Raw genomic sequence first — 14,172 nt, forward strand, 5'->3', positions numbered from 1 at the left:
TTCATGTTAGTTGCAGTCTCAATTGTTAAACAATATTTTAAAAGGAGCATCCCACGTGAAAATATAACGATATCATTAACTGACAGTGCATACCAGTTTATAAATTTTATGTCCGTTTTGATGTTAAAAAGAAAAAAAAAAAAATTAACAGTCTCTCCCCAGGAGGGGAATTGAACTCGGGTCTCTAAAACACAGCCAGCCCACTGTGCAGATTCAGCGACACTTACCACTGCGCTACAGAAGCTATTTTAACGTCCTTCAGCCTTTTGTGAAAGTGTTTATTTGACGTTTGGACTTCATGCTTTAACACAATCTATAGTTTATGCGTACATTTTGTAATGTTTATTACTAAAATATGAAAAAGTTTCTGTTTTAACAATGTGTTTACACAGACTAATGTAGAAACAGAACCAACATGAAATGTGTGTGTTCCAAATAACGATCTATTATTTCCACTATAAAACTCCACTTTACTCCGAGGTAACCAATCAAGGCATGAGCTGGGAGAACTTCGTGATCGTTCTGCGAAGGTGGGGGATGGAATAGCCGGCTGCTTGCTGCTTGTCTTAATTGGCACATTTACAGGACAAAAGAAGCTGGAGGAGAAGTGTGAACGGTTTTAAGGTGGGCCGGATCTACGAGTTTTTTCGTAGACTCTGGTAAGTCTAGTGTTAAGACTGCTCAGCATAGAAGCACTATTCTTTACAATACAAGACAAGGGCACCCGTTCAGGTACTTCTGCTGCTGACCGATGATGATGATATAGAAACCTATTTCCAAATATTTAAACAAGAAGCTAACCAGAATAGGTGGCTGCAGGCACAATGGGGTAATATCCTGGTACTTTTCCTGAAGGATGAGGCGCAGTGGGTTTATTACAACCTCTCAGAGGAAGAGAACTCAGACTATGATAAGCTCAAGATGGAAGTCTTCAAGAGGTTTGCCATATCCACAGACCAGCAAGCAACGCAACGGCATGAGTGGTGTTTCGACCCAGAGCAGTTGACTCACATACAGGTGCTTGAAATACTGGGCGCTGGCTAAGGCCAGTCATGAACAGCACTTGAATGATGGTAAAGCAGTTGGCCTGCGATGCCCTTGTAAATGCGCTACATGACTATCTCATCCAAGTAGTCCATAGGCAGTCATTTAAAGTCCCTCATAGACATAATTGAGCAACACAGAGTGGAGTCCCAGACCGAAAGGTCCAAAAGGCCCGCCGGTCAAGCCTGACAGGGTTGAGGCTCCCCTTCAGACCCAAGTCACCACAATACAGAGCTGGCCATCAAGCCAAAGGATAAATCAACTGCAACTCCCTGCTGCTTCAAAGGCATACCATATATATATATATATAATAAATATACAGTTTTGTGAAAAACTATTTGCCCCCTTCCTGATTTCTTATTCTTTTGCATGTTTGTCACACAAAATGTATCTGATCATCAAACACATTTAACCATTAGTCAAATATAACACAAGTAAACACAAAATGCAGTTTTTAAATGATGGTTTTATTATTTAGGAGAAAAAATCCAAACCTACATGGCCCTGTGTGAAAAAGTAATTGCCCCCTGAACCTAATAACTGGTTGGGCCAGTTATTAACTATTATTATTATTTTTTACTATTATTAATAATAATAATAATAGTTATTATTAACAATAACTGCAATCAAGCGTTTGAGATAACTTGCAATGAGTCTTTTACAGCGCTCTGGAGGAATTTTAGCCCACTCATCTTTGCAGAATTGTTGTAATTCAGCTTTATTTGAGGGTTTTCTAGCATGAACCACATTTTTAAGGTCATGCCATAGCATCTCAATTGGATTCAGGTCAGGACTTTGACTAGGCCACTCCAAAGTCTTCATTTTGTTTTTCTTCAGCCATTTACAGGTGGATTTGCCGGTGTGTTTTGGGTCATTGTCCTGTTGCAGCACCCAAGATCGCTTCAGCTTGAGTTGATGAACAGATGGCCGGACATTCTCCTTCAGGATTTTTTGGTAGACAGTAGAATTCATGGTTCCATCTATCACAGCAAGCCTTTTAGGTCCTGAAGCAGCAAAACAACCCCAGACCATCACACTACCACCACCATATTATACCGTTGGTATGATGTTCTTTTTCTGAAATGTTCCTTTTACACCAGATGTAACGGGACATTTGCCTTCCAAAAAGTTCAACTTTTGTCTCATCAGTCCACAGGTATTTTCCCAAAAGTCTTGGTAATCATTGAGATGTTTCTTAGCAAAATTGAGACAAGCCCTAATGTTCCTTTTGCTTAACAGTGGTTTGCGTCTTGGAAATCTGAAATGCAGGCCGTTTTTGCCCAGTCTCTTTCTTATGGTGGAGTCGTGAACACTGACCTTAATTGAGGCAAGTGAGGCCTGCAGTTTTTAGACGTTGTCCTGGGGTCTTTTGTGACCTCTCGGATGAGTCATCTCTGCGCTCTTGGGGTAATTTTGGTCGGCCGGCCACTCCTGGGAAGGTTCACCACTGTTCCATGTTTTTGCCATTTGTGGATAATGGCTCTCACTGTGGTTCGCTGGAGTCCCAAAGCTTTAGAAATGGCTTTATAACCTTTACCAGACTGATAGATCTCAATTACTTCTGTTCTCATTTCTACTTCTCTGTGTCAGGCAGCTCCTATTTAAGTGATTTCTTGATTGAAACAGGTGTGGCAGTAATCAGGCCTGGGGGTGGCTACGGAAATTGAACTCAGGTGTGATACACCACAGTAAGGTTATTTTTTAACAAGGGGGCAATTACTTTTTCACACAGGGCCATGTAGGTTTGGATTTTTTTTCTCCCTAAATAATAAAAATCATCATTTAAAAACTGCATTTTGTGTTTACTTGTGTTATATTTGACTAATGGTTAAATGTGTTTGATGATCAGAAACATTGTGTGACAAACATGCAAAAGAATAAGAAATCAGAAAGGGGGCAAATAGTTTTTCACACCACTGTATATATCAATTCGGGTAATATAGCATTTATGTTTAAGAAATAGCATAAATGGTTAATAAATGTCAGAAACAAGATAAAGATCAAGTGAACTAGAAAATGTACACTGAAATATAAGAATTTTTTCAGGAAAAATACTGAGATGGTCAAGTAAATGAAGAATGTACCAGAAGAAAGGTTGATGTAATATACAAAATGTACTGAAGGATGACTAAGAAACCAGCAGACGTCCTATAAACTAGAAAGGACAGTTATATGCACAGAAATTTCAAGGGTTGTGGCTCATCTGAAAAGGTATAAGAACCACCAGAATAGAACATACTTTTATTTTATATAAATCATATGGCTGTAAACCAACGAACCTCCAGAGTAAAATGTATGCATTGATTGACACAGGATGCAAATTCAACAGTTTACAAAATCAACCTCTATTCTTTGTTTCTCTGACCATTCTAATCATGCCGACTATGCTGTAACAGACTGCTTTTGAAGAATACTTCCTCCAAAGCATTTTGCTGAGGAGTAATTAAAGATACAAGGAACAGCTTTTCTCCTGCCTGATTACTGAATAGTCCTGTTAATAAGATGTTAAATTTTGACCACAAAGTATGTACCTGCCTGCCCGATCCTTAGCGAACACATGGACTGCATTTGGGCTCAGGGAGAGAGATGCTGTGCACTAGTTAACCCTCTGTCTCTTCCCCATACAGGATTGGGTACAATTAATGGACACAGATTACCTGCTGCAATCAATTTCAGGAGTAACATTGCCATTGTTGCTCACCGTTTCGTGTTGCTGTGACAGTGGCTTAAAGCAAAGACCAGTCAAACCTGCATTCACGGGGAAACATGGAAATAAAGCACAGTGTGTGGTCAGCTTGGGGAATAAGTTATGAAGCCTCATGATGGCGGTTATGCCTAATCCGCCATACCTCATAACCTTGGGGTACAAACTGATCTGAAATTAAAAGCGGCTACAGCATTGCTTAAGCCCCTGCTCAGTTAAGCCTACTTATGGACGCCAAAAACATGTCCCAGGCTGCCAACTACAGCTGACGTGACTGTCCAGTGTGACATGGTAAAAACGATGCAATGCCACTGCCATCCACATCTACAGATGGGGAAGCTGTGCTGCAACCTTACAATTCCAGTTTAAACAAACACTGGGCTCCTTTAAATGGAAGCAATAAAATGATGATTCCTTAAAGAATGCTATTAAATGTAGTCGACCTGGTAGACAGCCACACCATTCCATGCTACAGGGACCGCACTTTGTAATCAAAAATGATCTCCTCTACCAGGTTGCAGAACACGAGAGAGAGAGAGAGAGAGAGAGAGAGAGAGAGAGAGAGAGATGCGGTCACTGCTCCTAGTCCCGTGAACCTTCCAACGGCAAGTCTGTGAGGTAGCGCATATACTTCTTGGGTGCCCACCTGAGAACCGTGAAAACAGAGCACATTAAAAACTGCTTTTACTGGCCCAGGATCAATTTGGAGGTCCGTTAATTTTATAACTCATGCAGTGTCAACTATGAGATTCCCAGGAGGGACAGAGCTCCTCTCATCCACCTTCCTTTGATTGACGTCCCCTTTGAGCGTGTCAAAGTAGACCTAGTAGAACCCCTTGAACCATCGGCAATTGGACACAAATATATTTTGGTCCTCATTGATTATGCTACCCGATTCCCAAAGGCTGTTCCCCTGTGCTCAGCCAATTTAAAAACTATTGTATAGGAACTATTAGGGGTCTTTTTGCGCATTGGCATCCCTAATGGACCAGGGGACACCTTTTACTTCAGAAACGTTCAAGGAAGTGGCCAAGTTACTCAAGATAAAGTATCTAAAGACCTTGGTTTACCATTCCCAGTCTGATGGCTTGTTAGAAAGATTCAACCAGACTCTCAAACAGATGCTGCGTTAAGTTGGTCAGCGAGAATGGGAGGAAATGAGACCATTTACTCCCCCTCATACTATTTGCCTACTAGGAAGTTCCCCAGGCCTCCACAGGCTTCTCCTCGTTTGAATCTTTGTATGGATGACAGCCACGAAGGATACTGCATATCCTAAAAGAAGACTAGAAAATACTAAAAAGTGAACTTCAAATACCCCTGCAAAAATCTACAAAACTCTATGGACTGACAGCACCACAGTGCTTATATACATTTTAATTTAAAATATTTAATTCAAAAATTGTTGCCAATAGAATCACAGTGATCAGAGATCATTCACAATCTTCACAACAGAAGTACAGTATGTCACATCTGCCCTAAATCCAGCATCAAGAGGATTAAGCATAGAAAGGTTTATAAAAAGTACAACAGGGTCACAAGGGTCAAGTTTCTAATTGAAGCCAGAACACAAGTGGCCAAAAAGACCAGATCAACTGAATGATTCACCGATCCAGAAATAAAAATCTGTGCAGTTAACATGACATGTGCAGAAGAGCTTACTGAACCTGTAAATAAACTCATAACCTATTTCTCAGTATGGCAATACTTAAAGAAATCTGTGGCTTGATTTCTAAAGTTTAAAGAAATGCTGTTGCACAAGAAAGACATTTCAACTTGCACTCAGTCTATTTGAAAACACAAAATGCTCATCGTAGAATACTGTATATGAAAAATTACAAACAGAAAATAAAACCAAACCCAATTTATTCAGAATATTTGGCTACAGTTGAAGCACAGTTTATCTGCCTTAGTCAAATACAAAACTATCTAAAAGAAACAATGGCTTTAAAGAAAGAAGTCCGGCCAGCTCTTTAAATTAAACCCGATCATAGATGATGGAATACTGAGAGTCAGAGGCAGACTCAACAAATGGTTATGCCAAAAGACGCTAAGCATCCTGCTATTCTCCATAAACTTGCACATATTGCTTCCCTTACTGTATATTGCAGCATATCCACAAAACAATCTGACATTATGGGTGCAATTATATCCTTGCATGATGGCACCAGAAACACTGGATACCTTAATTTAACTTGGTTATCAGGAAAATCACTTCAAACTGCACAACATGCAGAATATACAGTTCTGAAGCAGACAAGCAAAAAATGGCAGATTTGCCAGAAGATTGTTTGTTACCTGACCAACCACCATTCACCAATATTAGAGCTGATTATTTTGGCCCTTATCAAGTTAAAAGACGATGAAGTCTAGTCAAGAGATATGGAGTAAATTTCAATTGCCTAACAATCAGAGCTGTACACACTGAGATCACGCACAGCTTGGACACCGATTCTTGTATCAATGCCATATGTTGATTCATTTGCAGAAGAGGGCAAGTTAAAATTATATGCTCAGCTAAACTTTAGTGGAGAAGCATGAGAGCTACGAGAAGCAGTTCGAAACATTGATCAAGAAAAATAAGCAATGCCAGAATGAAATCAAATGAATTTTCAATCTACCATAAGCCTCTCATCAAGGTGGTGTAAGAGAAAGACAAATTAGTAGCATAAGAACAATTCTCAACCAACAAACCCTTGAAGATGAAAGTCTCCAAACATTAATGTGTGAAGTGGAATCAGTCATCAACAGCAGATCCTGACACAAAGTCATCTTCTTCTTCTTTCGGCTGCTCCCGTTAAGGGTTGCCACAGCGGATCCATCAAATGACCCAAATGATTTACAAGCATAGCCCAAAATGCCTCCTGGACTCTTTTAAAAAAAATGACCAATATACTCTAAGATGCTGGAAGCAAGTTCAATATATGGTTGATTTGTTTTGGAAAACTTGGTCTAATGAGTATTTGCCAACACTTCAAGAATGTAAAAAATGGTTTAAACAAAGAAGAAATTTTAAACTAGGAGATACTGTTTTAATAGTAGAAGGTGCTGCACCCTACAACTCTTTGGTAATAGGTCAAGTCATGAAGATAATTTCAGATGCCAAAGATACAGTCAGAAGAGTTTCTGTGCAGACCAAAACCAGAACACTGGACAGACCCATGAATAAACTATGTCTGCTACAAGAAACAGCGAATATTTAAAATAATAAATTTGTATATGTTCGTTTTGTAGTTAAATTGCTAGTTCTTTGTAAACAAAAATCTAGACTTAAAGAATAATTTGTGGCACTTTTTGAAGTGAGATATAATAATTGTCCCTGTTCCTTCATAAATAATTAGAAGCCGGAAATGTTAATGCCAATCTTACAAAGTTAATGTTAAATTCACATAAGTGTCTGCTTAATTTCAATAGAGTATCAGTTTCATAGTTTGTTTAGATTATGGTATAATCTTTTACCTGCTATAAGTTAACATGAAATAGACCTTTCCTAGCTATACCTGTAAAAACAGTGTTAATTAAGCCATTGTGGAAACAGTCTCACTTCTAGAAGCTTGGACTGCTAGATTAATTTACAAATAGAACATTGGCATACAGTTTTCTAACCATTCAGAATATGTTCCAACCACATTTTGAGCATCTCCTGATTTTTCTACAGCCTTTAATAAACATATGAACATTTAAAAGTATGACTGTATGATATGACCAAATATAAAGAGAAATGAAACAAGTAATCCTTAAACAGAACTTTATTTCTTTGTAATATCAAATTTTTGTGTGAATATTTTGATTTGAACTTAACTAAAAATTTTAAAATGACAAGATTTGGATTGTGTAATTACTTTAACATGTATCACAATATTGCCTGAATTGTTTTATTAAGTAAGCTAAAGCTACAGAACCTATGAAATTCCGGACAAATGCAGCTACAATTTTAATGTTCTAAGGGTAGAACTTCTGAGTGCCAATCTTCAGTAACGACGATCAACTTTGGCACACATTTTTGAATAACTGTAAATATATATCCACAAGATAAAAATAGATAATATTTCACTACAGGGCTAGGCCAGCAGAGTAAAACTTTAAGCAAGTAAAAATAAGTAAATAGATAAATTAATAAATGAATAACAATAGAGTTAAAAAAAAAAGGGAGAGAATCTGCTTCCTCAATTAAAATGCTTATTCCAAAATGTTATTGATTAATTCCTGCCAGGATTTGAAAAAGGTCTTTACAAATCCTCTAAGTGCGAATTTGTTTTTCCAATTTCAAAGTATAGAACATCAGTTACCCACCGACTTAAAATAGGAGAGTTAGGATTCTTCCAATTGAGCAAGATAAGTCTACGTGACAATAGTATAGTAAAGGCAATTACAGTTTGTTTGTCCTTCTCCACGTTAAACCCATCCGGAAGTAAACCAAACCCAGCTGTTAATGGATGCATTGTGACTCCAAGGCTATCTGTTAGACATTTAAAGATTTTGGTCCAGAATGATGTTAATTTTTGAGGCTGGAACTTGACTACAACATTCGCAGGTTGGATCTTGCCCTGGAAACATTTTGGACATTTTTAAGTTGAATAATTGTATGCTTTGTGTGTATGGTGTTCAAGTGAATTCTATGCATTGCTACCTTCCACTCCTTTTCTGAGATGTTGAGTGAGAGATCCTTTTCCCACTGTACTCTTGGAACTTTAAAAGGGAGGGATTGTAAAATAATTTAATATATTACAGAGATGCTGTCCGAGTCCTTAAGAATGATCAATATTTTTTCCGGCATAGAGATAGGTGGGAGGTGAAGAAAATTCAGCAGGTTTTGTTTAACAAAATGCTACAATGCTCTAATGTATAAAGTTTCACACAACAGCATAATAAAATGCCATATGTACCTCTATTTGGCGAGTGCAACCTCCAGATTTTGGGTGGGGAGATATAACACAAACTTGTGTACTCTGTTCATAGCTTTCATAACGGTAGTAATGAGACTCACTGGAAATATATCAATGTATGAGTGTAAAACCCTTTTGCCTGGTTATAAAGTCTATGTATTATCCAGCTAATAATAAATCTCCATTAAAAGATGAATGGGAAAAATAGAGACATGTACTGTACTTTTAAATAAAGCAACTAATTTACAATATACACAACATGTACATATTTAAATTAGCGAACACAAACTGCAAAATAAGCCCAACACAAAAAAAAACAAGTGTAACTTCACTCTTTCTTACTGAAAAGAGAATTTCTCTATGTGGTACACAATATCACTTCAGTATTTAACATACTGCAAAATAAACAAATACAACTGGTTTCTTCAGATACTATTAACAATAAGCTACATAAAAGGAAGGTTAATTAAATCGCGCCGAGTAATACTAAAGTTTAATACGATTTAAGTATATTCAATCAGTGCCCTTAAAAAAAAAAAACAGACGTCAGGTATAATGTTGAGGATAGAGTGTCACCATAAATGTATATACACCAAAATTATTGCAAAATAACAACACGTATTCTCAAACCTACATAATCCAAATCAGCGTCAGATTTGGAAGCTAAAGGCTTGGGCGAAACGTACCAGCCTAGAAATGACTCTCACTCCACAGGGCCCAATCGGTTAATTCAGAATCGCCAAAAAGGTGAATATGCACGAAATCCTGGAAATGTTCTGAAATAGCTTGATAGAAACAATGCATTCAATCTGCATACATAAGTAATGATACTTAATATGAACCAAATACTCCACTTTATATTTTATCAGTTTTAAAAGAACTGAGAGGGTATAAAAACCATTGCCTTTCTCCAAGAAATCTAAAAATGTATTCACAATTTACTAAGAGTAACGATCGATAACTACTTCCCACCTTTTGAAAATGAGTGAACACACTATTTGCAACGGACTGCTCTAACTCGTAAATGAGTGAAAAAACTGAAAAATTCCAAAACAGACAAAAAAAAAATGGCCCGTAAAGTATGAACATACGTCAGCACGGGGGCAAAGTAAATACAATGCATAGAACGTTAAACAGTAACTCGAATAGCAATGCAAAATTGTCACGTTAGTACTATGTAGACGCAATACAAGAAAATCTGCAAAATGCGTGAATGCAGTGGACACGGGCGTGCAACAAAGGCCCATGAATGCAAAACCAGAAAATCTGCAAAATGCGTAAATGCAGTGGACACAAGCGTGCAACAAAAGCCCATTAAAAACGGTTGATAATCGGGACTCCATCATCTTTCCTGCTTCAAACCCTTCGTGTGGCAAAGGATCCGTTTGAGATCTTCCATTCTGCCGAACAACCCCACGTGCAAAGCTTTCCAAGTCAAAATTATATCAATAAATGTACCACTTTCACACCCACCTGCACCATAATGGCCATTCTCAGCGAACCTTTTGAAATGCTCTCTTTGCATTTTTTACACGATGAACGTCCACTTTTAGCGTATTCGGCTTTATAAAGCTTATCCTCAAGAGTTTCAGCCATCTTCAACAAAACAGAAAGCTATACGGAGACACAACTGATGCACGGTATAACTCCAAGCGAAGAAAACCCGCGCAGTTTCCCGAGGTCAGCTGCAGCAGACCAAACTAATCAACTGACCAATCGACGAGGGCTGCTGGATCGCACTAAGGCGAAATCGATTCACTTCCACGAGAAGGTTAAAGGGTTCGTTAATTTTTTACCTAGTTTTTTTATCAGTCATATTATTTTCACGCGTGTTTATATAAATAAATATGTATATTTCAATATTAAAATAAAACTTTAAGTATAAGGCCAAAGCTAAAGGTCCACAGTGTTTCATATTTTAGTTTGACAATCAGTGCCTAGAAATGAGGAATTTCAAGGATTTTACGAAATGTAAGCCATGTTGGTTTGTTATAAAAACTCTAAAGCTCTGGGCAACTTTTATATTGTTTTAAGTTTTACGTGGACTCAACATCAACATACGGCCTTCAAACAGCAACAACCCTGTCTCCGGTCCCTGCCTGAAATGCGTGCGTATAAAGATACCCGAGCCACGCGCGCATACACACGCAAGCGCAGAGCTTTACTATTACGACACTGCCCCATAGACATAGAATAATTAAACACCTCATGACCAGCAGAATCGTACGTCAACGTCGCCGCCATATTGCGAGTGGCACTGCTGTGGAGTGAAGTAATGGATAAGATGCCTCACAAATGTTCTGCTTGACAGAACCCATTAACAGCTGTGTTTGGGGTTCTTCCAGAGGGGCTTAAAGTGGAAAAGGACAAACAAATTGTGATTGCATTCACTACACTATTGGCATGCAGACTCATTCTGATAAACTGGAAGAACCCAAACTCTCCTCTTTTAAGTCAGTGGGAAACTGATGTTTTATATTATTTGAAATTTGAAATTGGAAAAAATCAAATACTCAGTTAAAGGATCCGTACAGACTTTTTTCAAAACATGGCAGGATCTAATCAGTAATATTTTAAAATAAGTTTATAAAGCACAGAGAATTTATTAATTTAGGTATGTTTACAAGCCTTATTTTTTACGCCGTTTGGCTTGCTCTCTCTCTCAGGGGTGGGGATCGATCTGTTCTTAACTCAATTCTTCTTTTTGTAAAAACTTGATTGCTTTGTATGGATTGTAATAAAATTAATAAAAAAAAAAAAAAAAATGTTCTGCTTGGGATTTTACAAACCACTGTATGCTCCAAACCAGATCCATATTTACATACATACATTTCATAGGTAACTGTTTTGGTTATTGTTTTGGTTATATTTGGCCATTAGAAATCCTGTTTTCTAATCTTTTACTTTAGCTATGCCAGGCTAAGCTAGCAAAGCTATGCATTTATGTGCTGAAGTGAGCCTCCAAACAACATTTTGGCTAAATGTATTTAGTCACTAACCATGTAGATTGTTGTTAGCTGTTAACATTTCTCAAACTTGATGATGTTTTTTCTCAAGGAGCACATTGAGGAAACACAGTTTGAAATTGACAACCATCATTTTATGCTCATGTCTTTAGTTGTGTTTGTCTTCTACAAACTAAGGCTTCACCATATTGCCAGACTGAATACTCTCAAATTACAGGATCTCAGTGAGCGAGAGGGAGTGTAAATCTGTAGGAAATCAGTAAGGTAGGGGGGAGCTTTAAATGTTAAGAGCACTATTTTGTATTGTGTTCTCTAGTTAACAGGGATCAAGTGAAGTTGAGAGAGAGTAGGTGTAATATGTTCAGTGGATTTAGAACAGCAGGTTGTTCTCCTGGCAGCTGAATTTTGAAAAAGTTGTAAGCGATGGATACGTTTTTGTGGGATGCCAGATAGAATAGCATTACAGTAATCAATACGTGAGGTGACTCGGGCATTAACCAATACTTCAGTACTGTGTTGCATAAGAACAGGACGAAGTCTAGAAATGTTTTGGAGATGGAAGAAGTCAGCCCGAGAAATGTTACTTATATGGGAGGAATTATTTAATAATAATAATTATAATAATTATTATTATTTAATAACTAGACATTAAGCCCATTACAATAACGGGCGCTAGAACAGTAGTGCATAAACATTAGTAGGAACAGTCTATATTAAATGACAAGGGACCTTGTATGTGGCTGTAATATGCGTCACTGCATTGTGTGCCTTTAATTTTCTCTCTCAATAATACTGGTTTGTATTTCCATAAAATGCCTGTAATTTTGTCGGACAGTAATACAGTGGAACCTCGGTGGAACCGAAGTAATTTCCCCCATAGGATTGTATGTAAATACAATTAATCCATTCCAGACTGTATGAACTGTATGTAAATAAATATATATTTGTTATATTTTCTAAATGTATATATTTTTTAAGATTTTAAGCACAAATATAGTTAATTATACCATGGAATGCACAGCGTAATAGTAAACTAAATGTAGAAACATTGAATAACACTAAGAAAACCTTGGAACAACAGAGAAAACCAACACTGCAAGAGTTTGCGCTATAGCATTATGACCCGCTCGCAAAAAACACCTTTTTTAATGAGTTTTAAGCTCAGGGAAAAAAAATGAACATTTGAAATATCAGTAATCTAATAAACAACCAAGAAAAGTAACATTGCAACAATGCACGCGTGCGCCTGTGTGTCCGTCTATCTCTGTGGCGGGCCTGCGTGCGTGCGTGTCTGTCTCTGTCTGCGTGTGTGTGTGTGCGTGTGTGTCTGTCCCCCATGTGGGCCTGCCTGCCTGTGTGTGTGTGTGTGAGTGTGTCTCTCGTGCGTGCGTGACTGTCTCTCGCGCGGGCCTTTGTTTGTTTGTGTGTGTGTGTGTGTGCGTGCGTGCGTGCGTGCGTGCGTGTCTGTCTCTTGCGCGGGCCTGCCTGCATGTGCGTGCGTGTCTGTCTCTCGGGCGGGCCTGTGTGTCTGTCTGTCTGTCTCTCGCGTGCACGCACCTGTGTGTGTCTCCCTCTCTCTCTCTCTGCACACACAGGGAATGCACAGGAAGAGACTGAACACGTGCCGTGTGGCCCCACACATGCGCACTTCACCAGAAGACACACACACACGGACACCTGGAAGAACACGGGGGTTTTATTAAAGAGGATGATTACCATTATTAGTGTATAAGTAGATATAAATAATTGCATTTAAACGATTCGCCAAAATCTGTTGTATGTAAACGATAGTTTTAAATGTTATTGTTTTTTCATCAGAAAACCCGGTTTCCATGTCTACCTGTATTAGTTTAAATGACACTTTTGCCACTCGCAATAAGGCTGACGCGCTGACGTATCGTGTCGACTGGGAAACAGTGAATGCGGCGTCTATCTATATATGTCTGTGGTGGTGCCTGCCCGATTTGCGCGCGCATACGCACAAAGACAACCCGAGCCGCGCACGCATGCGCAGAGCTTTACTATTACGACCCTACCCGATCTTCATTTTTTTACTTTGTGACACGAGTCCCCATCTGATTTGTCTTGCGCACGCGCTTTCTGCTTAATTAAAATTAATTTCACGACGCTGTCCAATTTGTTCTGCGCATGTTTTACGACACACATTACTCGTCAGGTTTGAATTGTACTTGCGAGTCATTTTTGTGTTGCCATTTATCGCCGTCTTTAAGTGGATTTCTTACTGGAAAAGATGGCAACTTTTGAATTTTATAACGTCTTGGAAGAATATTTGTCGCCTGAAAAATGTAACTCCAATCGAATGAAGAGGGAGGCAAATGAAATGCGACTTGTGCCTGTGAACTTTATAATGGATACGTATAGCTTTTTGTAAGTACATCATATTGATGAAAAATGCAATAAGGATTTTCATTTTTACTTGCAATACGACCTTTGTAATCTCATGGTTTAAATGTGAAAGTCGCAGCATTTTCCGTATTTCTGTATAGCATTTGGTGGTGTGTTTCTTTTAACATTTGTTCACATTTTTTATCTTAAAGAGTGAACGGCATGC

The 14,172-nt window shown here is 38.3% G+C and overlaps 1 protein-coding gene across 1 annotated transcript in view; it reads right to left on the reverse strand.

Annotated features, from left to right (window-relative positions):
• Nucleotides 1–10,330, reverse strand: part of parp1 (poly (ADP-ribose) polymerase 1) — a 210,423-nt gene extending 200,093 nt beyond the window's left edge. The window contains exon 1 of the mRNA XM_039748295.1: nucleotides 10,108–10,330. Within this exon, the coding sequence (XP_039604229.1) occupies nucleotides 10,108–10,230 (123 nt within the window). The 5' untranslated portion in view covers nucleotides 10,231–10,330. The remainder of the gene's footprint in view (nucleotides 1–10,107) is intronic.
• Between the last annotated feature and the right edge of the window lie 3,842 nt (nucleotides 10,331–14,172).

This window comes from Polypterus senegalus, chromosome 3 (genome assembly GCF_016835505.1).
Source record: "Polypterus senegalus isolate Bchr_013 chromosome 3, ASM1683550v1, whole genome shotgun sequence".
Taxonomy (NCBI): Eukaryota; Metazoa; Chordata; class Cladistia; order Polypteriformes; family Polypteridae; genus Polypterus; species Polypterus senegalus.